Source organism: Emys orbicularis, chromosome 1, assembly GCF_028017835.1.
Source record: "Emys orbicularis isolate rEmyOrb1 chromosome 1, rEmyOrb1.hap1, whole genome shotgun sequence".
Taxonomy (NCBI): domain Eukaryota; kingdom Metazoa; phylum Chordata; order Testudines; family Emydidae; genus Emys; species Emys orbicularis.
This window is the reverse complement of record NC_088683.1, coordinates 196,979,756-197,000,423: the sequence shown is the minus strand read 5'-3', so window position 1 is coordinate 197,000,423 and position 20,668 is coordinate 196,979,756. Positions and strand designations below refer to the sequence as shown.

Below are 20,668 nucleotides of genomic sequence, written 5' to 3'. Positions count from 1 at the left end.
CGTCCACAGTGGACACAATTGCGTATGCTGCGCCCAGAACAACAACAATCGCGGGCAATCGCCACACTTTCCCCTTTATGACTGAACTGACACAGCGCGGGGCGGAGAGGTGCGGGGCGCCTGAAGCGTGTTTATTGCCCGCCGGCGGGGACGGGTCTTTGATGTAGCTGGGAGGGAGCCAGCGAGAGCTCGGGATGGGGACTGGACAATGGACTCCCGGGGAGCAGAGGGCCCGCCAGCCAGGCTCAGTAGCTGCGACAGCAGCCAAGCCTTCCCCTGCCTGGGGGGAAGGGGGACAAGGCGGGCGGGTTTCCCGGGCAATTGGCTGGGAGCATCGGGCCTCCCCCGGCGCCCCACAGCCGCCATGTGACGGGACCGGGCCTGCGGCAGCGGGCAACGCTGCGCCCTGGGGACGCCATCGCCCCCCAGGACTGCACAGAGCCCGCGAGGGGAGGCCGCTCCCGGCCCCTCGCCCCTGGCCCCGCCGCCTCCCTCCTTGTTGTTTGAACCCGAAACGGAAATGAGACTCGCTGCGCCGGGGAGAAACGGAAACAAAACACGAGCCGCAGCCAGGCCCGAGCCCCCCTCCCCCGGATACGGAGAGCGGCGCTTCCCGTCCACCCGCCCCTCCCTCGGGCGCCCCGGGCCCCCCGGCCCACTCGCCTCACTCACCCGCCGCAGAAACTCCCACCCCGACCGGAGCGGCCCGCACGACTCCCCCGCGCCCCGCTCGCTAGCGGCGGCTCCGCAGGGTCCTTACGCCGCCTTCCGAGCGCCGCACTGAGAAGAGCGGAACGCGCTGAGGATTGGGTGGCGAGGCCTGTGCAGGGCCCAGGCGAGGAGGGAGCGCGAACACAACTACCCCCCCACAGACAAGGGCAAGGACTACAACTCCCGGCATCCCCCACGGCGCCACCTTCCACCCGCCAATCAGCGGGCGCAGGAGGCGGGACTTCGCTGAGACTTAACGGCCGGGTTAATAGCCTAGGTTTCTCTGGCTCGGAAGTAGATCTGCTCATTTCCGGTGGTGAGTGGTTAACGGTGCTGCTGCTGGTGGCGGCGGCGGCTTGGGATTGTTATTGGGTCGTTCTGTCGGCGCGCGGCGGCCGTAGGTACTTGTTTAACTGCCGGTGGGGGACGCCATGTTACCCGTGGGGGCGGGGCAGGCACGCGAGGAGCGCGGTCCCCAGAGTTCTCTGCCACCGGGGCGGGCTTCCCAGGGTGCACCGCGCGCTGGGCTCGGTGCCGTGACCCCCCCAAGGTGACTGGAGCTGGAGCCAGGCAGAGGGATCCCGCCGCCGTCCCCTGTAACGCGCCGCTGGGTCGGGGGGAGGGAGCGGCGGCCGGGCAGGGAGCGGCGGCCGCGGCGCCCCCCGTGCGGGGGAGCGGCGGCCGCGGCGCCCCCCGTGCGGGGGAGCGGCGCTGGGGGGCTGTCCGCGGCTCCTGTCGCTCCCCCGCCCGGCGCCGGGTCTGGCTGCTCGGGGACGAAAGTCCCTGCGGCCGGGCCGCGTTCTCCGCGACGGGACGGGCTCGCCTCGGCCTCCGGCCCCGCCACCCCCGGCCCTTCCCGGGGCTGGGCCACCCTGTGTCTCCCCGTCAGCAGCAGACCGCTCGCCCCGAGCGGGGCTGGCCCCGGCCTGCTCGTCCCTTCCGCCCCGTGGCGGCTCGGCTGCGTGGGCAAAGTAGCCGGTTCCGCGGGGTAACCCGGCTCGGCGACGGGTTTAAACAACCGGTTCGCGTCTAGTCAGGCAGCGCCCCATAGGGTAGTTACCTGTTGGGCTAAGTATAAAACTCCTTCTTCGGTGCTTTACCTGCAAACTCTGCCTTTTAACTTTGAGATTGTTGAGACTGTCATTGAAAATCTTTCCCTTTTATTACTAGTTCACTTACAAATAGAAACACAAAACCTGGCTTGTGGTCATATGAATATGATCCATGTAAATGTCAGTGTTGTCAGATTTTCTTAAAAGGTTTATTGTTAGTTTAAAGATCACACATTTCTGACTTAGAATAGCACTGTATTTTTATGAAAACAAATAATACTGATTTGCTAGCTTACTCTTCATCCCCGTTGTATTCTCAATGAAAACTACCTACTTTCTAATCAGCTTTATTTTTGTCTTTGAATTAGTATGCCCTGTGCCAAATGAATACTTAAATGCAGGTATCTTTGCTAAGCACTACAAATAAAAATGTCCAGTTCATTTTTTTAGCATTTTGTTTTGATATACTTTTTTATTCAGACAATTCATTTTAATGTGGAAGAAAATATGAATCGTAGGTCAAATGAGGGGATACATTCTAGCAAAAGTATATTTCTCAGATATAGCAAAATTCCAACTCTTTCATTTAAAAATGTTTGACTATTTCTTTCTCTTGGTGTTTTCCTGCATTTAATAATGTTGACATTTTTAACTGATCTACGTTTTTTTTCTTTTTGCAAATGTAAAGTACAGAGAAAACTGCAAGAAACCGCTAACTTAATGCTTTCTGTTTGTTTCTAGCTGAAACCCTCTGCGACTTCATCATGATTCTCCAACAGCTATTCAGGTTTTCCTCCATTTTCCACTCTGCCATCTCAATACACTTGCGTAGGAACATTGGCCTTTCTGCTATAGTGTTTAATAAGGCGAAGGAACTTGATCCAGTTCAGAAGCTCTTTATAGACAAGATCAGAGAATACAACATGAAGAGCCAGTAAGTTATTGGAATGCAATAAATGTAATTCAGTGTATTAAGTAAAAAAGATTAATATGAAACTTTTAGCAAACATTAATATGGGATTATTCCTCTTATAATTAGGTCTGTAGCTTCAGCATGGAAAGGCCCCAAGTACTGACCTAGCACAAATTCTAGTCAATGGTTCTTCCACTTCTGAAGCCCAGAGGAAGGTGGGCTAGGAAATAATTCCTTATTTTGCAACTGCAGTCCCAGGTGTTAAAGGGTGTATCTGTGCTTCACGGATGCATGTTACAAAAATATTCTTTCATGAAATGTTAGCATTACACAAAGAAATGCAGTCCTTGAGAACTGACACTTGATACATAATTTGCAAGAAAAAATTATCTAGAACACCTCAATAAAAAGAAAGTTCAGACTTAAGTCTTTACTAGTTATTGTGTTTGTTATTACAGTTGACCTTGTCCATATTACTACTTTTATATAGCTGCATATGAGGGTAAGGGAGTATTGAACAGTAGCCATAAAACTTTGAGTGTTGGTTTAGTTATCCAAAATGTGAACAGATAACGGGGTCCTTTGCAAACATTGACTGCTTTTCCTTTTTTTTACTGACCTCAAATAATTACATTTATTCTTTCCAAAAACAAAATGTAAGAATTGAATAAATTAATCTAGAAATAGTGGGCCATAAAATCATATAATATAAAAATAAAATTTTACATTTGAATATCAGCATTTTGAGAGAATCTCTGATTTAAATGTCTCCAGTTATTCACCTATCAAGGTATTTTTGCATTAACAAAAAATTAACCTAAACAACAAATTCCAATTTCATTAGAAATATTTAGCAAAAGAAAAGCTGTTTAATAGTGTAGGAGACGCTCAGTATGTTTAAAGGAGGGCTGGTTGTGGTCAAGCTAAAGAGCAAACTAACTGGTTAGAATCTCACTGGCAATAGACTTTGGATTGTTTTTAGATTTAATAACATTTTCCTAGTCTGTGACCAAACCCATTCAATTTAATAAATGCTGTGATGCTAGCATTTTGTACAACATCTCTCAAACTTATCAGTGTACTGATTCTGCTACTTCCGTAGTACATTCTAGACTTTTTCAAAAGAAAGATGATCATGGAGATACAAGTGAAAGAACATTGCTGCTGCACTGCTATTGTTAGCCCCTCCCAGCCAAAATATCAGTAGAAAAACATGTCCAAACCAACCCCGTTTTTTTCCCCTTGTGTACTCTTTGGTGATAATGGTGAAAAGAGAGGAATAAAAAAGAGCATATCTGTACCAAACTATCAGTTGTCTTAGCTTTGAGATGGGGAAAGGAAACTATTCTTTTAAAATAGAAATACTTCCATATGGAGGATGAGTCATGCCGTAGGGGATTCTCTAGGGGTGGACTTAGAGAAATAACTAAAATGAGAAACCTGGGGGGGGGGGGGGGGGGCCCGCAAATAATATGATGGAGGAAGTTGTTCTTGGAGCATTAAGAGAAATTGTCCACAACTGATTTAGCTACAGTTGCTGTAGAGCTCTTAAAGCTGCAGTTGGCACCAGATAAGTATTGCATTAGGTAAATTTGTGTTCTTTTCATGTTTGTCTACTAAAATTAAAACTTAGGTGTAGCTATCTGTGGGTAGTTTTTGATTCTTACTGGATTGAAGAGCTCTTTGCATTCGTTAAATCTTTTTCTAATGATTCTATCTGGGAATACTCTTGTGGTTTTTAGACTGTAAACTGATCAGTGCAGCAACCATTTCCTCATTCTCTTTACCGCAGTGAGGACAGCATCTGCACTAAAGCAATAATTAAGGCCAGAATAAGGTTAATGGAATTCATTGATATGGTTTGTATTAACACTATCACTAAATTTCATAGTATTTTTCTCCTAATGGTTTTTACATATGGGTGGGAAATTATCAAATTTTGTAACATAAGGTATCAAATCTGTATTGAAGCTGGTGGAAAAGCTTCAATATTTCCATGTTTAGATGTCTAAAACATGACTTCAGGTTTCAGAGTGGTAGCTGTGTTATGAAAGCTTATGCCCAAATAAATTTTAGTCTCTAAGGTGCCACAAGTACTCCTCGTTGTTTTTGCTAAAACATGAATTGTTAGCTATGAAACACAGAACTTGTGGACAGAAAGTTGTAGAAATGTAACACTCATATGTGCCAAATAGGCTTGTTCAGGACTCAATTTTAAAGGATAACTGTCAGTAAATGTCAACTGCAGCTGACATACTGAAACAGACACAAAAATATAACAGTAACAGTCTGTGTGCCTGCAGGGATCTGGTGTCACTGGCCCCAATGTCAAAGGTGCCCCCTGCAGCCTTGCTGTCAGTGCTACCTTAGCCCTACCCCCTCTAGTGTCCCACAACTGTAAAAAATAAAGTTAATTGAAAAAAATCTTAAATAATTTTTTTCAAAATTAGGCCTGGCAGAATTCAATTATTTTTCTATCTACAAATAACTGTATTTTCTAAAAAGGACAAAGGAATGAGTGAACTTGTTTCTTTATGACAGGTTTCAGAGTAGCAGCCGTGTTAGTCTGTATCCGCAAAAATAACAGGAGTATTTGTGGCACCTTAGAGACTAACAAATTTATTAGAGCATAAGCTTTCGTGGGCTACAACCCACTTCTTCGGATGCATAAGAAGTGGGTTGTAGCCCACGAAAGCTTATGCTCTAATAAATTTGTTAGTCTCTAAGGTGCCACAAATACTCCTTTTGTTTCTTTATGTAATTCTTTAGACTGGGATTTTCAAGGGGACTTAAGGGAGTTAGTCACCCAACTCTAGTTGAAAGTCACTGAAATTGGATTACTAATACCTCTAAGCCCCTTTTAAAAGCTTAGAAAATAGTTCAGTTCCTTTTTAGCAGATCTTATTTTTGGTAAATATTATAAAATGATATTCTAATTGAGGGATTTTACTCCTATTTAAAATTATTATAACATGAGTTCATGTGTAATGACTAAACTACATATCTTTAGTATGGTCACTATACATAAATCTTAAATCTGAGAGAGTTGGTATTACACTGGGGGAAAACATGGATTTTCAAATTGAGAAACTAGTTGTTGATTATAAGCATGTGTTTGTAACATAACACCCATAATTGATGCTTCACTTTGGTATTAAACATTGTTTTCCATTAAGTAGTCTGTAGGGCTGCTCTTGTGTGCAGTTTTGTAGACTAGGAAGTACATCCCTAATTGTGGCAAGTTACCTGTATACTAGGCACTTCTTCACCTCGTTCTACTGGTATTAATCTTACTAAACAACTTGGTTTGAAGTTGATCTTCCCTTTCAGCAGATTAGCCTCAGAAATAGTAGCAGCATGTTTCAAGGAAGTTTTGTCTAGATACTTTAAAGACTTAAGAACAGAATTATGCCTTGTTGCCAAGTCTCCATTCACAGCCACTTAGAAAAATGCAACTTGATAATTGGATTTTAGAATTTGCACTATTAAAGGAACACGGGCTAATATTTGTAGAAATATGCTTCTCATTTTTCCATTTTAAACACTCCTTTAGCTTTAGTTAAGCTAAAATGTCTGATTTCAAATGCCGGAAGGGAAAAATGTACCCCCGGTACGCTCTCTACCTCTGGTTTTTCAAAATATTTAAATTGCTTTACTTATTTGGGGAGTGTAGAGCCATTTATCTTACTCTTTAGATTAGGCCCTTAAATGATAAAATTGCTGTATAAAATGTTTAGAATTAAAATTTTCATTGGACATTTTCTGCATTTAGGAAAGCTGGTGGTCCAGCTGATGTAGGCCCTGAATACCAGAAAAACATGGCTGAAGAAATTGCCAAAATTCAGCGGTTGTATGGTGGGGGAGACCTGACCAAATTTCCAGACTTCAAATTTGAGGGTGAGTCTCCAGCCTTTATGTTAATTTATTCTTGCACCATAAGTGTGAAAGTGAGAGGATGAATAGTGGAATATAGAGCCTTTGTGACCAGTGACCTGGAGGTAAATCAGCCATGTGGTCCTGGGAGAGAGCAGGACTCTGTTGCTCTTGGGGATGGTACATGTGCAGTCTGGTTGGCAAATAGGAACTTTGTGGCAGCAGCGTATGCTTAGTGTCACATAAGGCTCCCGCAGCGATTATTCCTGCTGTTGAGGATGTATTTGGCCACTCTGTCCATTCCTGAGATCTGAAATGAGCCTTGGTCAAGTGTACAGTGTGTGCCTGCTGCCAGGTGCCATGTGACACAACATTGCTGTTTGCTAAGAGCTGTCATTTGATAATGTTGAGACTTGGGTGGTTTGGCACAGACATCTGCACGTTAATTAACTTCAGGGGATCATGGTTGTGAGGGTTCAGTCAGAAAATTCCACCAGAGAGGCACCAACAGCAGAGGTGTTGTTAACTAGTGTCACACAACACCTATTTTAAAGGATAAAAGTGAGTAGTGAAGTCACTGCCAAATCCACCAGAAGTCTTCTCTGTCATCTGCCATTAGTTGATCATCCCCATCCTCCATGGACTCTACAGTGATCTAAGGGAATAGGAAGATCAGAAATTCCTACAGAGGACTAGGTCCCCTGTGCCTGGAACTTCATTCTGCCAGTTACTGCATGGGGTGGACCCAGACTATTAATTCTTTCAGGAGTTCCCCCTTAGTTACATAAAATACTGCTGTGAGAGTTGCTATTTTCTGAACTATCCCTTCCTCATACAGTCAAGTGAGTAACTTTCTTACCTGCTGACTAATTTTCTTAGTACAGACAAAGCAATCTAAATGTCTTTAGCATAAGGCAGTCTCTTCCAGTTTTGAGTCATTTAGGATTAATCTTCCTGTGTGGCTTAAATTATACCATATCATAATGTGGAGTCTTTTCTCCAGGAAAGAACTAATTTTTCTCATTCACCTAGTCTGTGTATTACTTTAAAGTCTCATATCTTAACTTTACTGCTCATTATGTTTTTTACGAGAGTCAATGGTAGGTAGCAAGATTTTTCTCTTGTTGCTGGTAAAACTGGTAGTACCCCATTAATGAACTAGTTGCAAGCTAGTTAGCAGGTAAGTTACCTTGGCTGTAGGTAAACATCAAATGCATATAGGAGATATTGCATATTCATGAAGAAACTCTCTTAAAAAAACTTGTGCTAAATGTCCCTTTGCTTCCCCCACCTCTTTATGGCATGTTTGCAAAATTAGCTGCAGATCACTAAAAGTAGTAAATGGGTCCATGGTTTATATTCTGCTAGAGCCTGAAGTTGATCTATGAGCAGTATTGGAACTTGAGCATCTTAACATGAAACTAATACGACATTTTTTCCTCCTAGAGCCCAACTTTGAAGAGTCTCAAAAATGATGTGGTTGGCGTCTGCATTCCAAGCACTAGTGTCATCTTTCTCATGGAGTTGTTAAATAGGCCAGCAGTTGTAATTTAATGTGGGGTTTCACTTTCAAATACTTGTTTGACTTCTGAACTCAATACAGTACAAGTACAACATGATTCTTGTGAACTGCCATATTCATAAAATTCACTTTTGGAAATCAAATATAAAGTGCTCAGTCTTTTATCCAGTGTTTAAACACTATTTACTGAGATGACATTTCAGTATCCAGATAAAACCAAATGACCACTTAAGTGCAGAATACAGTTAAAGTTAACATTAATAACTTTCCTGTTGAAAAGAACTGCGCTTCCCTAAATTTTAATCGTGTCACTGAAATCTTATAATACTACAATAAAGCCTGCAAGTATGGCATTATTGTATGTATGTGATCATTCTATGCTACAGTATTGCAATAGTAACATTTTATTTAGACATATCCAGGAACTCAAACATTGCAGATCATGCCACATATCCTCCAATTGTGCAAGGCCCATGAACTGAAGTGGACTGACTTTATATAATCTTGGTGCACCAGTACATTCTTGCAGAGGCTATCTTGTTCTTCTAAATAAAAAACTTGAGGTTTTTGGGGAGAGTTAAGTACTAAAGTTTCTAGTCTGTTCCTGAAGACCCCATCAAAATATGAAAAAACTTATTCAAGTTCAGTCCTGTCTACCAGAAACACTAGCAGAGGTTTGAACTACCTATCAATATTGCTTATTTTACTGCTGCTCATAGTACAGGGAGAAAAATGATCACATTGAGCTGACTTATCTGAATGGCATTTGATCCCAAGGAAACAAGACAAACTTTGAGCATTTTGCAATCTCGGTAACATCTCATTTGGGTATCTGGTGCAGATCCAATTCCCCAATTCAACCCTTGGTAGGAACACAGGACTTACACTATGATATATCGAAGGCAGTCAGTAAGTTCAAAGTGTAGAGTTTCATCTTTACCTGCTATTACTCCAAAATGCAGAGTACTATACCTACCCTTTGCCCTCCTCTGTCACAGTAGTTTAATGATAGTTTTCCTATTGCTTTTTTAGGAAAACTTTTCAGGGCTAAGATTAAGACTTTATAGAAAGTTTCACTCACATGCCCATGAAACTGCAAAATATTCTCGTTTATAGTACTGTTAGATGTATGCACTCTAAGCTAAGATTAAAAGGTAGGATTGCTCCTTTAAGTGAATTTCTCAGTATTTGGTGTGAATTCTTTTAAGAAATCTTAGCTTACGCCTGCCCCTGTAGCCCACTGTTTTTAGCAGCTACATTTGTATAGGGAAAGTTCACAATATTCTGCTCTTCAATCAATCCCCCTTGAGAATTATTGTATAATCTAAGCATTCATTTAAAATTTGTAGCTTGTTTTGTTAGACATGAGCTAATCAAATAAATATACAGACAGCCTGAATGATAGTTCACTAAATGAACTATTAATCCCCATGGGGTGAGAAACAGGGCATCTTAAATGTCATCATTGCTCACTTTGAGCAGCAACATCCAGTTTCTGCTTCTCCTAGAATCCAATACTGCCTATTTTGGTGCCAAAGAATCTAGCTCCTAAAGTTTTCTCACAGCTTCTCTGAAAAAAAAATTGCATGTTGATCCAGATAGCTGTAGTATATAAGAAGTGGGGACAGTGAAATAAATTGGCTGTAATATTAAAGCAGTTCAGGGCCACAGGTAGCAGTTGTATTCATTTTCATCTTACTATCTCAAATAAAGCTCCTGTGGCATTTTTGCACTGCCAAACCAGCATTTGAAAGAACATACAGCACAGAGCATAAGTAACAAAACTAGATACTGATTTATGACCAATTGAAGTCCGTGACAATCCAGCAAATGCTTATGGGCCATCCAAAATACAGATGCTTTCCTGCATTGAAACTGACTGTCAAAGTTTAACTAAGCAGACAAAGTGCATGTTCCAGCTAAAGCATGCTTGCTAAAACAAAAACATTTCCCCTTCTAATTAGTATGGCTGTCATTTTAAAGTTGAAATATGAGTAAAATTTTTGGAGCTAAAGGAACATGTAATTGAAGACAATATCAGGCAGAAGGTTTCTTGCAAAGCAGACTGTTCAACACCACCATGAGTACCATATTTCAGCAACACATTAATCTAATGTTGACCACTAGACCATTAATCTAGTTGCAAACCTCCAAAAGCAAGTTCATAGTAGACAGCACATCAGACACTAGGTGTCATTTATTTGTAAAACTGAATTTTTAACAGAAAAATCAAGGCACTAATACTGCATCAGTTTTGCTGCACTGTTTTCCTTCACACATACAATCTTTATTTAAGATCCGTGAAAGTTTCTTTGCTATACTTCCTAGAAGGAAAAAAGCTACACACTTTAGCATTGGGATTTGAACATTTGATCTACAGCGGTGGTTTTCAACCTGAGGTGTGCAAACTATGTCTTAAGATTTCTAAAGGAGGCCGGACCGCCATTTGAAATTTTGTAGAGATCGGCAAATGAAAAAAGATTGAAAAGCACTCCTCCACAGCAGAACACTGTTTGGAGGTTCTCTATTATAGAGAGGGTGAACCACAGTTAACAACTCAAGTTTATACTTGTACAGTATCAGAATAATTGTACACTTGACTGCATGGTCTGACATTATTAGAAAAGTCATGGCACTAATAAAACTGAAAAACAGCAAAAGTTAGAGCCCTTCACGTTGTCTTTTAGATGTAGACACTACAAAGCACGAGGTTAGAGTGGCCAAAAAACTTCTAACGCTAATCTGTAAAGATCATGAGCATGAATTTGCTTAGTAATGAGTCCCCTTGCTGTGTATATACATAAACAGGATGAGAAGAAATCTACATACTACTATCCTTAAATTAGAGAAATAATGGTATTTTAACAATATGAACAGTTGTACAGTCCGTGATTAGGTTTGTAACATCGGCTCCTAGACATTTCAATAAACTTTCTGCTTTCAGTGTATGCCATCTCAAAACAAATCCAAATATTTGCAGAAGAGTTAAAAAAAAATCCCTTTAATATTTTGTATAACAAGTAGTCACTGTGTGTCCCTCAAAGAGGCTGAAATCTTCTAAATAACGAAGGACTTGGTGTGCTTGAAATCCTAAATGGAAAAAAAGAAAAGGGTAAGGTGACAAGTTATAGTACAAATGCTTTCAGTATTCATTACACTTAAACATCTGTAGAACTTCACTTGTGTCTCCAGGTTGGCAAAAGAAGTAAACACCAAGCATACAGCAACAAAAAATGCTATGAAGTTTTAGTAATGAGACCAAACCTCTTCCCCGAGCAACAGAATAGTAGGCAGATAAACCTCTGGCTCATCAGTGAGCATACCATTTCAATTCCCTTTGAGGAGTGAAACCCACAAAACACATTTGTACATGATATACCTACTACAGTTCAAAAAGTGTCCCACTGGGAGGAATTAAAGATCAAGGGGGGAAAGGTAAAACTGCTGTGTTTCTTTCCTTTTGAATACTCCAATTATAGCTGATGATGATGTGCAATTATACTGCAGTTGATGAATGCACCCCACAACTAGAGTTTACCAATATTTCAGTGAAGAGAGAGACAAACCAAGAAATTTTCACCACCAAAAGAGGAAATCAAAAACCACTGCTTAAGTTCCGTGGTGTTCAGATTTAAGGACAGAGGGTAGCTTTCACAGAGCACTTATGGTGGCCAGGTATAACCAATACTGACTGCCATCTGGTAGGTCCTGAGAGCAGCTGTTGCTATTTCATAGCTAGACCTATAGGTGGAGCATCACTCCCTGCATCAGTTTAACAGCAGAAGCTGCATTGGATCAATGAAATTTTTGGGGACCCCCCTCTATCATGAGTTGTGAGAATTAAAATTAGCTGGTGTTTTGGAGTTACCGCTGTTCTGGTCAGGCTTGTTGCATACTGATCCTAATCCTCCCCTATAGGAAGCTAGGGCCGGGCCCAAAGCCAATCCTACTCTGCCACCTTGCAGCCTCTTCCCATTGCCCAGCTTCTTTGGTCCCCTCCTCAGGCCTAGGGAAGCAAACAGGAGGTACATAGCTCCATGCGCTGCCTAAAGCCAGAGATCCCAGCAGCTCAGGGAAGGGGCCACTGGAGCAAGGTTAAAGCAGAACATCCAGCCCCTCAGTGGGGTCAACTAATGCTGCAGTGTCTGAGACATCTGCTCTAGTTTTGGCACTATTGTTGAGGTACACTGAAGAGAACATAGTAATTGTGGGTTGGGTTTGAATGAGGAAGGGAAGTAAATGGATGAAGTTGACAGAACAGGAAAGAGCTGAGACTGGGTGAATAGAAGGATGACTGGTGGGTGAGATGAGATGGGTAAATCAGGTGTGTGACTGAGTTTGTTGGGAGGATTTGAATAATGTAGGTGGTGGGGTGCTGTGGTTGCCCGATGTGTGAGAAACAGTTGTGAAGTGAAAGAGGTAGAGCAGAGCAGTGTAAAATGTAGGTTTGAGGAGACAGGGACTGCTGAGTGCATCTGTGTGGGGAAGGAAGTTGCATATGCTGGTGTTTGTAGTGAAGGTGGACTAGGAAGTGTTTGCAGGTGCTGTTGAGTTTTCTTGACATATGTTGCAAAGCTGAGCTAATATTACAGATCCAATGTTTCTCTAAGCAAACCTAGCCATTGGCTCTTCTCTAGTGCAGAGGATCTCTTTCATAGTGTGCACCATCTTGATTGTCTTGTGTACACCTCTCTCTCTCTCTCTCTCTCACACACACACAGTTGTGTAACATTGTGTGCCTAACTGCAGCAATTGCCTTACATGGAAAGTGATTTTAACTTTTTTTTTTTTTTTTAAATAAATTTTGATTTAGCAGGTAGATATAAGGAGGAGATAGAGCTGCCAGCGCCCTGTGACTAGCCAGCTCTCAATAGACCAGCAGCAAGTGCTTTGTGGACCAGAGTTTGAGAACCTTTGCTCTAGTGTTCATTCCACTTGATGGCTAATGCCAGTAGCTTTATACAGTAACGAGCTTGCTGCCTTACCCTCCAGTGCTGCCAGACAGGGTGTAGAGGAGAAGAGAGGCAATGCTTTAGGTTCCACCTTTCTGATCTGCTCTCTCTGCTTAAGGGGATGTGGGGGAGAGGGGATGGAAAAGGCTCCAAGGGGTCCCTTTCCCTTCCATACCACCCTGTAGCAAGAGGGAGAGAGTGGTAGAAACTGTGCTCATAGATCTCAAAGTTGAGCTTTGGAAGTCGATTGTTCCACACACAGGAAAAAAAAATTGGATCATTGGTCAAATGATGATTTTGTAATTTCTGGGATTATTATACCATGGTACACATGTAAAATATTTCAGTATGATATGGTAAGATAAGGCAAGGCAAAGATGGTTCCAATTCACATTATCTGTAGAGCATTAGACTTGATGCCATGTGTTTAATTAAAGCTGTAATTTTCCCTCATTTAATCCAAGTGTTTTCTTAGAAGCAAAACCATGAACTGTTCTTCAGCCAAAAAGTACTGAGACTAACCTCTGTTCTTTCAAAATATAGGAAATGTATAATCTTTATTCATTTCAGGGCCAATGAACTGGGCAGTCACAGGAAATGGAAGCTTAATTGGTTCATGGTGAGCAGCTCCCACAAATGCCCTAGCTGATTGCTGAATACACTCACCTTTTCACTTGGGGTATATTTATAGTCAGAACTCTTCTTCCTGTTAGTGTGATAAACAAAGAAGGCAGATTAACTGTTTCATTTTTATCTGCTTGTACTTTAGTTCTTGGAGAAGCATATTTATACACAAATTTGCCCACTTTAGACACCATCCTGGTTTCATCTTAGCTCTTATCTTGTAAAAGACCAGAAACAATATCGTGCAATCAACAGGCACAGTAAATGGCTTCACAAGGTATGCCAAAAAAGCATCTATACATAAAGGGAAGATTGAGTCTGTGGGGCTCACTGATTTTCAGGAGGTAAAGCAATGTTTTGCAATGTGCTATTTGAAAGGCATTCCTATCTGACTAAAGCCAGATTACTTTATGAGAATATCTTGATCAAGTAAAGAAAGTTATCACCATTTCACAGCTCGCAATTAACAAGATCTGTACCAGATGTGTGAAAATACTATGTAATAGAAATAGCTCTTTCATAAAATTTCCTCCTCTCCAAAGGCACAGACAGCAACATTTTACATTAGGGGCATGTCCATTGTCTTCTGTCCATTACAATACCTGTGACGATTCCTTGGGGAGCTTCTAGACAACAAAATCCTTGCATCATGAGCCACTGCCAAACTAGCTTCCCTAGCTTGTTGCCTTAAGGCTCCAAGGTGTGATGCATATCTGGTTATGGCTCATATAGTGATGTATATTATATTCATGACCATCATAAAACAGAAAGTATTTTTAAGAAGTACTTGGTGATATCTTCTTTTAATAAGTTACTTGCTTTTTCCTGCCATTGTCCTCACTTGAGAATGTGAGTTATTAATGTTGAGCTTAGCTAGACAGAAGAAATGCCAGCCTCCACTTTAAGGACTCAATATTAGTCTCATATGTGAGCATGTATCTCAGCCTATCTTGTAAAATCAGCTTGCATGTACTGTACGAACAGTTGCTGATTTCACAGAACTAGCACACTTCCATCTTTTAATGCAAGGCTGAGGTGTATACTTTCATCCTGGCTGATGACCAGTTTCCAAAATGATCTGCACACACAGATTTGGATAAAATCTTCTACCTAGCTATTTTGCATTCACAACCAGGGAGTTGGCCAAGCAAGATTTTTGTCTGTGGCTGAATTAGGGGTTTGAATGATAACCAAAAGGGGGAGGGGACACAGCCATCTGAAAATTTACCTCTGTTTATTTAACAAAAGTATTGGTTGGTTCATTTATTACTAGTGGCTTGGTGTTAGTATGCAGCTTAGTAAGCACAGTGAGAAAATCCAGCCATCAAAGTAGCAGCCTAAAGAATATTTCAGAACAGGTTATCAAAAATAAGGTTAAGGACACAAAACACCCCTCATGTATAATAATGATGTGGAAAGCCCTACACAAGCATCACATTTCTTACATCATCAGAAGCACAAATGAAATTAACTACCCAAAAGTGATATACTTACTGAGAAGAGCTTTCTTCTGGAAAAGTAAAAGAAAAAACATATTTAGCACACAGTAATTTCCCTGGCTAATAAACATCCTTTGAAATATCTCCTGTGGATAACATTTAACTCTTGTCCTTCCTCATCCCTTTAATTTCTGACAGTATCATCTGAACTATGTTTCTCACTGGAGGATGAACAAGTGATTCCCCTGACAGCAGTCTGTCTGGATAAGCCAGCAGGAAAGCTGCCCAAGCCCCCTCTCCTCTGGAGTTAATAGTCTACTTCTGAAAGCGTTCAGCTACCTGCTCTCGTGAAACTGCTCTCAAATCAATCTTCAGCCCTTGCTCCCCCCTACACACCAAAAAGCTGTGTGTCCTCTTTCAGACATCCTGAAACATTCTTCTGCATCACTGCCTGTTCACTGTATTAGATTCTATGGCCCCTATTGTAAATACCCTTGGGGAAGTTGCCCAGCTCTTATGAAATTTAATAAAAGCATCAGTTTTCCTGACATGTACTTTCATTATGGTCCAGCAGATGGAGTCAGCAAGTCCATTTCCACTAGGATGCAAGTTTCAGTACTGCTTACATCTTAGATTAAAAATGACTGTTTACATTGTTTCTTTTTACTGGAACAGACAGATTTTAGAAACCAAAACCACCAATAATGTCACTTTAATGTACATATGCGCACACACACATATTTGATATGTGTGCATGAGTATTCTATCATATAACACATCTGTGTAATTTTGTTGCTCTTCTTTTATGTCATTTGGTACCCTGCTAAATAAATGGGAACACTTGTGTAGCAAGGTACTAAACATGAGTAAACATGTTAGAATTCTGGCCAGAAATAAATTTATACCTAGTGTCTTTCAGGTAGTTTTTGGTTTTTCTCATATCCACAATGTTCCTCACTAGCCCTGTTATGACACACTTTGGGGAAGAAATTTGTAACTTCTTTCATCAGCTAGACTTTGTACCCAAGCAGTTACTTATCCCGGGCTCTGCCTCCCCTGAGCTTAGAGTTCATTTTCTTCAAGGTATCTGTCAGTGACTGGGTGAGCTAGCAATTCTCAGACTCAGTTCATGAACATTTGTGGAAAATAGAACTGTGGGCAAGAGAAAATATTTAACCTTTTTTCTAATATTTTCAAAATTATCTTAACTTTGCATAAGAAAGAAGTCTGTGGAGCTTACTTAGACCCTCTGGATTTGCCTAAATTCCCTTTCAACAGTCATTTGTGACTAGCCTGCCATTTCTATCTCATTTTCTATTGCAAAAAGTAAACTGGGTATGAATAAAAGGAGCAGGCAGAACAAATAACTATGGGTCAGATCCTACACTTATTGAAGACAGATGCAATACTTCCATTGGCTTCAATAGTGCAGAATCAGACCTTACATGAAAAAGGAGTATACTCTACACAGTAGAAATATTTAGTCATTGCAAGTTTCCTGATGTCTATGAGGAAGGCAAGATTTAACTTGACTTACTTGAAAAGTAACCTTTTTTTTGTGCATAAAATACCCCAAGGCCACATAATGCCATTACCAGAGCCACAACTACTACAGCAGCTATGATTCCGCTTATATTAAGGTCATCTATAAATGAAAACAAAATAAATCCAGTGTTAAAAACCCCCAAAACAAAAACTTGCCATTGTAACAGTTTTCCACTATAAAAATTCCAGAGAGCAGTGGCAATGATAACTATAGAATGCAATATGTAAATGACTCTGACATGTAAGTTGCTAGCAACCAGAAAGAAGTGAATGGAATAAACATTTTGAGAACCTACTACCCACCAAATAATACCCTTGTTAGCACAAGGCTTTTTAACACACCTCAAATTCTTAATATGATCCAAAAAGTCAAAAACTGGATAGAGACAAGGGGGTATTTTCTCATCTAGATGAGTGCCTAACCCCTGGCATCATTCAAGTTACACATGTCAAAGGGAGAATATATCCTGAAGCCTGTAAATGGAAACAGCTGTTAGAGAAGATTTGTTTTAAGTTAGTTTGATTAAAATAGTAGTAATGTAACAGCTGATGAAATTGTTGACACAGAATGATATTTGTGGCACCAAGAATTTTCATGCTGTTGAATCATATGTATAACTTAATGGCTTCTGACGTGAATGGAAGTGAGGGTTTTTAAAAACTAAACCACCAAGGCCAAAGTATTCAAACCTGGGTGCCTAAAATTAGACTCCTTAATCCAGATTTGGGAACCTAAATTAGAAGTGGCCTGATTTTTCTGTGGTGATGAGCAATCCCCATTCCCATTATAATCAATGAGAGCTGTAAGTGTGCACCTCGTGGGGGGAGAGATTAGGCCACTTCTATTTAGATGTCCAAATACATATTTGGTTGCCTAACTACAGGCACACAGATTTGAAAACATTGGTCCAAAAAACTTCTTATGTGTGTCGATAAGTACCAATTTATGACTTGGATTAATGTTTCCCCAGTAGAGGAATTCTGCCTTGATAGCATGTAGTTACTCAAATACAACATGAATGCATTAAAAGGCCTGATCCAAAGTCTTTCTAAGGACTTCAGCAGGCTTTGAACCAGGTCCTGAGAGAGTAAGAAATATTAGAGCACTGTTTAAAAGGTCACTGCCAAGGTATTTTGTAGAATCCATCCATTAGAAGCATTTTCCCCTTCACTCTTGATTAAAACCTTTTAGAAGCTTGAAATATTTCCTTACCAACTTCTCTCCATCACTTGTGCATGCACTGCTGTGGGATTTTGCAGAGCTACTCAAGAGTGCTGGGCTGCTGGAATATATTTTTTTTCTTTAGGGAAAAAAATAACGGATGGACTTGTTCACAAAACAAATTCTATATCTAACAGGTTCCACGAATGTTGCAAACAGATAAGGAGCAGAAAGCAAAACAAACATTAGGCCTATCAACCCGGACAGTGTCCCTCTAACCAGATATAAATGTCACATTTATTACTGTTTTTCCAGATAAGAAAATGAAGATCAGAAATAGTTTTCTGAGTTGCTGCATTAAAGTCCCACATGAAATTGACTCAAGGAAAATATCTGTGAAACAAGACTTGCAGATCATACTTTACAGCCTCCACAAAAAGTTCTGAAATATTAATATCTTATGTGTATACCAGGGGTAGGCAACCTATGGCACACGTGCCGAAGGCGGCACACGAGCTGACTTTCAGTGGCACTCACACTGCCCGGTCCTGGCCACCGGGCCGAGGGGCTCTGCATTTTAATTTAATTTTAAATGAAGCTTCTTAAACATTTTAAAAACCTTATTTACTTTACATACAATAGTTTAGTTATATATTATAGACTTATAGAAAGAGACCTTCTAAAAACGTTAAAATGTATGACTGGCACGTGAAACCTTAAATCAGAGTGAATAAATGACGACTCGGCACAGCACTTCTGAAAGGTTGCCGACCCCTGGTGTATACTATTGTTCAGTGGAGTTTAATGCATAGTAATCTTCTGAAAGCTGGACATTTGATCATTCTAAAGCACGCCGAGCTAAGCAACCTTATGTAAGATACAGTAATCTCTACTGCTTCTTTTTAGAAGAGGAGTGACTTAAGCAACCAAAATGTCTACATAAATGGCATTCATAACAAACATCATGTAATTGCATTTGATTCCAGCACTCTGGGGGAGGAATGAGATAGTATAATTTGAACCTAGTCTTAGTTTCTTACATGTGCCATGCAATAAAGTCATTTTCATCTACAGATTTTTTTGCCTTATTTGCTTTTGACACTTACCAACTTGCATTCGCTTCACAGAGCATTTTTGAGGAAGTCCAATTCCATTAGAGGCTTCACAGTAATACTCTCCAGTGTCCTTCTTTGAAACTGTGTTAAATAGCTGTTAAATTTAAAAAAAAAGTCACCAATAAAGCTGAGTGAAATTTACAATTTCCATCCCATGGAAATTCTGACATTTTTGTTTTTGTCCCAAATTTGGATGAAAAGATGAAATTTAACAAAACAGAAATTCCAAAAAATTTTGATTCAGAAACATTTTGTTTCAACATTTTTTTAAATCAAAACAAAACATTTCAACATTTCTGAAACTGAATTTGACCCCAAATTAAATATTTTATTTTGATTTTCGTGGTGGAAAATTGAATTTGAAAAAATTTGAAAAGCAAACTCAAAATTTCCCTGTGGAAAATTTCAATTTTGTGGAAACTGCATTTCTGTTAGAAAATCATTCAGATAAAAAATTCCCAACCAGCTCTAGTTATCAAATACTATCACCATTTGATTTAAAGTTAGGAGGTTGGTGGATGAGGGACACTGCACTGATACCATTTAGACAATTAGTTCTTTGAACTATGGGTTATTTTTTCTTTTTTTACAAAATGAAGTATGATGAAACGGATGACTATTTCACATAAACAACAAGAAAGGGAGAGGTGGGGACTTTCCAAAACTCATCAAACTCAGTGGGTGTCTTTCCATTGACTTCAGTGGGCTTTGAAATTAGGCTCACTCTCTGAGAGCCACAACTACGCATCAAGGCCAAGATTTTCAGAGGTGACTAGTGATTTTGGGTGCTCAGTTTGACACACCTTAAAGGGGTGGGATTTTAAGAGTGCACTGATCATTCACCTTCTGAAAATCAGACTCCTCTAAGGTATCTGACTTTGATCGTTCATAAAAGTGAGGTGCCCAAAATTACTAGTCACTTTGGAAAGTCTTGGACTAAAATTTATCATTAATAATAATTGAAAAGCATCCATGGAAGTCTCTTCAAAAGAGGTGTATAGTTCTGGAAAAGATGCCTATGCTGATTTGGGGCCTGGTTCCTGCTCCCAGTCTTTACTGGTGCAGGATTGGGCCCTCTAGGTATATCTGGAAAGTTACTTTTACATTTCCTAAACATCTGTTTCTCTGATGTTGCCCTCTATGCTTGGGAATAACTCCCCATGGAAGTTTGTAAAGATGCCCACTTTATCCTCTTTTAAATCCCTCCTTAAAAAACTTAGTACTGTGATGCCTGATCTGGCACTGGTTACACACGTGGCAAGCTATAACTTCTGTTTATTTTGCAAAACTCTGCTAAATTATTTTACCTCCTCCTTTCACTCCACTCCCACCCAGTTTGTGTATTTCATCCACTTGTTGTATCCTGTCTGACATGTAGGTTGTGAGCTCTCTGGGGCATGGACTTTTTTTTGTTTGTTTCTCATCTGCACAATGCCTAGCACAATGGGGCCCTGATCCTTGGTCATAGTGTAACATGAATAATACATTTAGTTTTCTTTCAGACTCAAAAGTCAAAAGAAAGAGTTGGATAAGATGATCTTACCAATGTTCCAGTCTTTTTATTCATGGTGTAAGAAATGTTTCCTATTTTAGCACTGCCTGTTCCTGTATTTTCCAGTAAAGCAACACCATTCCTATACCACTTGTACTCAGAAGCAGGAGACCCTTCATTTTCTTTACAACTCAGTTGTACTACTGTTCCACTCATCGCTGAGCTGGGCACTTCACACGATGGAGCTGCCGAGGCCACTGAACAATGA

At 40.6% G+C, this 20,668-nt stretch overlaps 2 protein-coding genes across 13 annotated transcripts in view; one reads left to right on the top strand and one right to left on the bottom strand.

Moving 5' to 3' along the window:
• The first annotated feature begins 945 nt into the window (after positions 1-945).
• Positions 946-8,220, top strand: ATP5PF (ATP synthase peripheral stalk subunit F6). Of its 6 annotated transcripts, XM_065401178.1 has the most exons (5): positions 1,189-1,307; positions 2,132-2,164; positions 2,505-2,697; positions 6,449-6,573; positions 7,996-8,220. In XM_065401178.1, exons 3-5 carry the CDS (start codon positions 2,528-2,530, stop codon positions 8,022-8,024), a joined length of 324 nt encoding a protein of 107 aa, XP_065257250.1. In that variant the 5' UTR covers positions 1,189-1,307; positions 2,132-2,164; positions 2,505-2,527; the 3' UTR covers positions 8,025-8,220. The 6 variants fall into 6 exon arrangements, with proteins under 6 accessions (XP_065257224.1, XP_065257258.1, XP_065257216.1 ...); XM_065401152.1 differs by lacking the exons at positions 1,189-1,307; positions 2,132-2,164 and adding an exon at positions 946-1,027; XM_065401186.1 differs by lacking the exons at positions 1,189-1,307; positions 2,132-2,164 and adding an exon at positions 1,037-1,112.
• Positions 8,221-11,056: 2,836 nt separating this feature from the next.
• Positions 11,057-20,668, bottom strand: part of JAM2 (junctional adhesion molecule 2) — a 55,461-nt gene continuing 45,849 nt past the window's right edge. For 5 of the 7 annotated variants that reach the window (XM_065402008.1, XM_065402023.1, XM_065402053.1 and 2 more), the window contains 6 exons: positions 20,452-20,657; positions 18,900-19,002; positions 16,624-16,731; positions 15,142-15,157; positions 13,690-13,729; positions 11,057-11,161 (listed from right to left, as the gene is read on the bottom strand). In XM_065402008.1, the coding sequence (XP_065258080.1) occupies positions 11,129-11,161; positions 13,690-13,729; positions 15,142-15,157; positions 16,624-16,731; positions 18,900-19,002; positions 20,452-20,657 (506 nt within the window). In that variant the 3' untranslated portion in view covers positions 11,057-11,128. Of the gene's footprint in view, positions 11,162-13,689; positions 13,730-15,141; positions 15,158-16,623; positions 16,732-16,973; positions 17,106-18,899; positions 19,003-20,451; positions 20,658-20,668 lie in introns of all 7 variants that reach the window. The other 2 variants (XR_010561311.1, XM_065402014.1) reach the window with 2 other exon arrangements.

Bases quoted from the DNA above. Each gene is read 5' to 3' on its own strand.
- ATP5PF (XM_065401152.1), top strand. From the start codon at position 2,528: ATGATTCTCCAACAGCTATTCAGGTTTTCCTCCATTTTCCACTCTGCC. The intron at 2,698-6,448 runs GTAAGTTATTGG...TTCTGCATTTAG, and splicing joins GAATACAACATGAAGAGCCA to GAAAGCTGGTGGTCCAGCTG. The intron at 6,574-7,995 runs GTGAGTCTCCAG...TTTTCCTCCTAG, and splicing joins TCCAGACTTCAAATTTGAGG to AGCCCAACTTTGAAGAGTCT.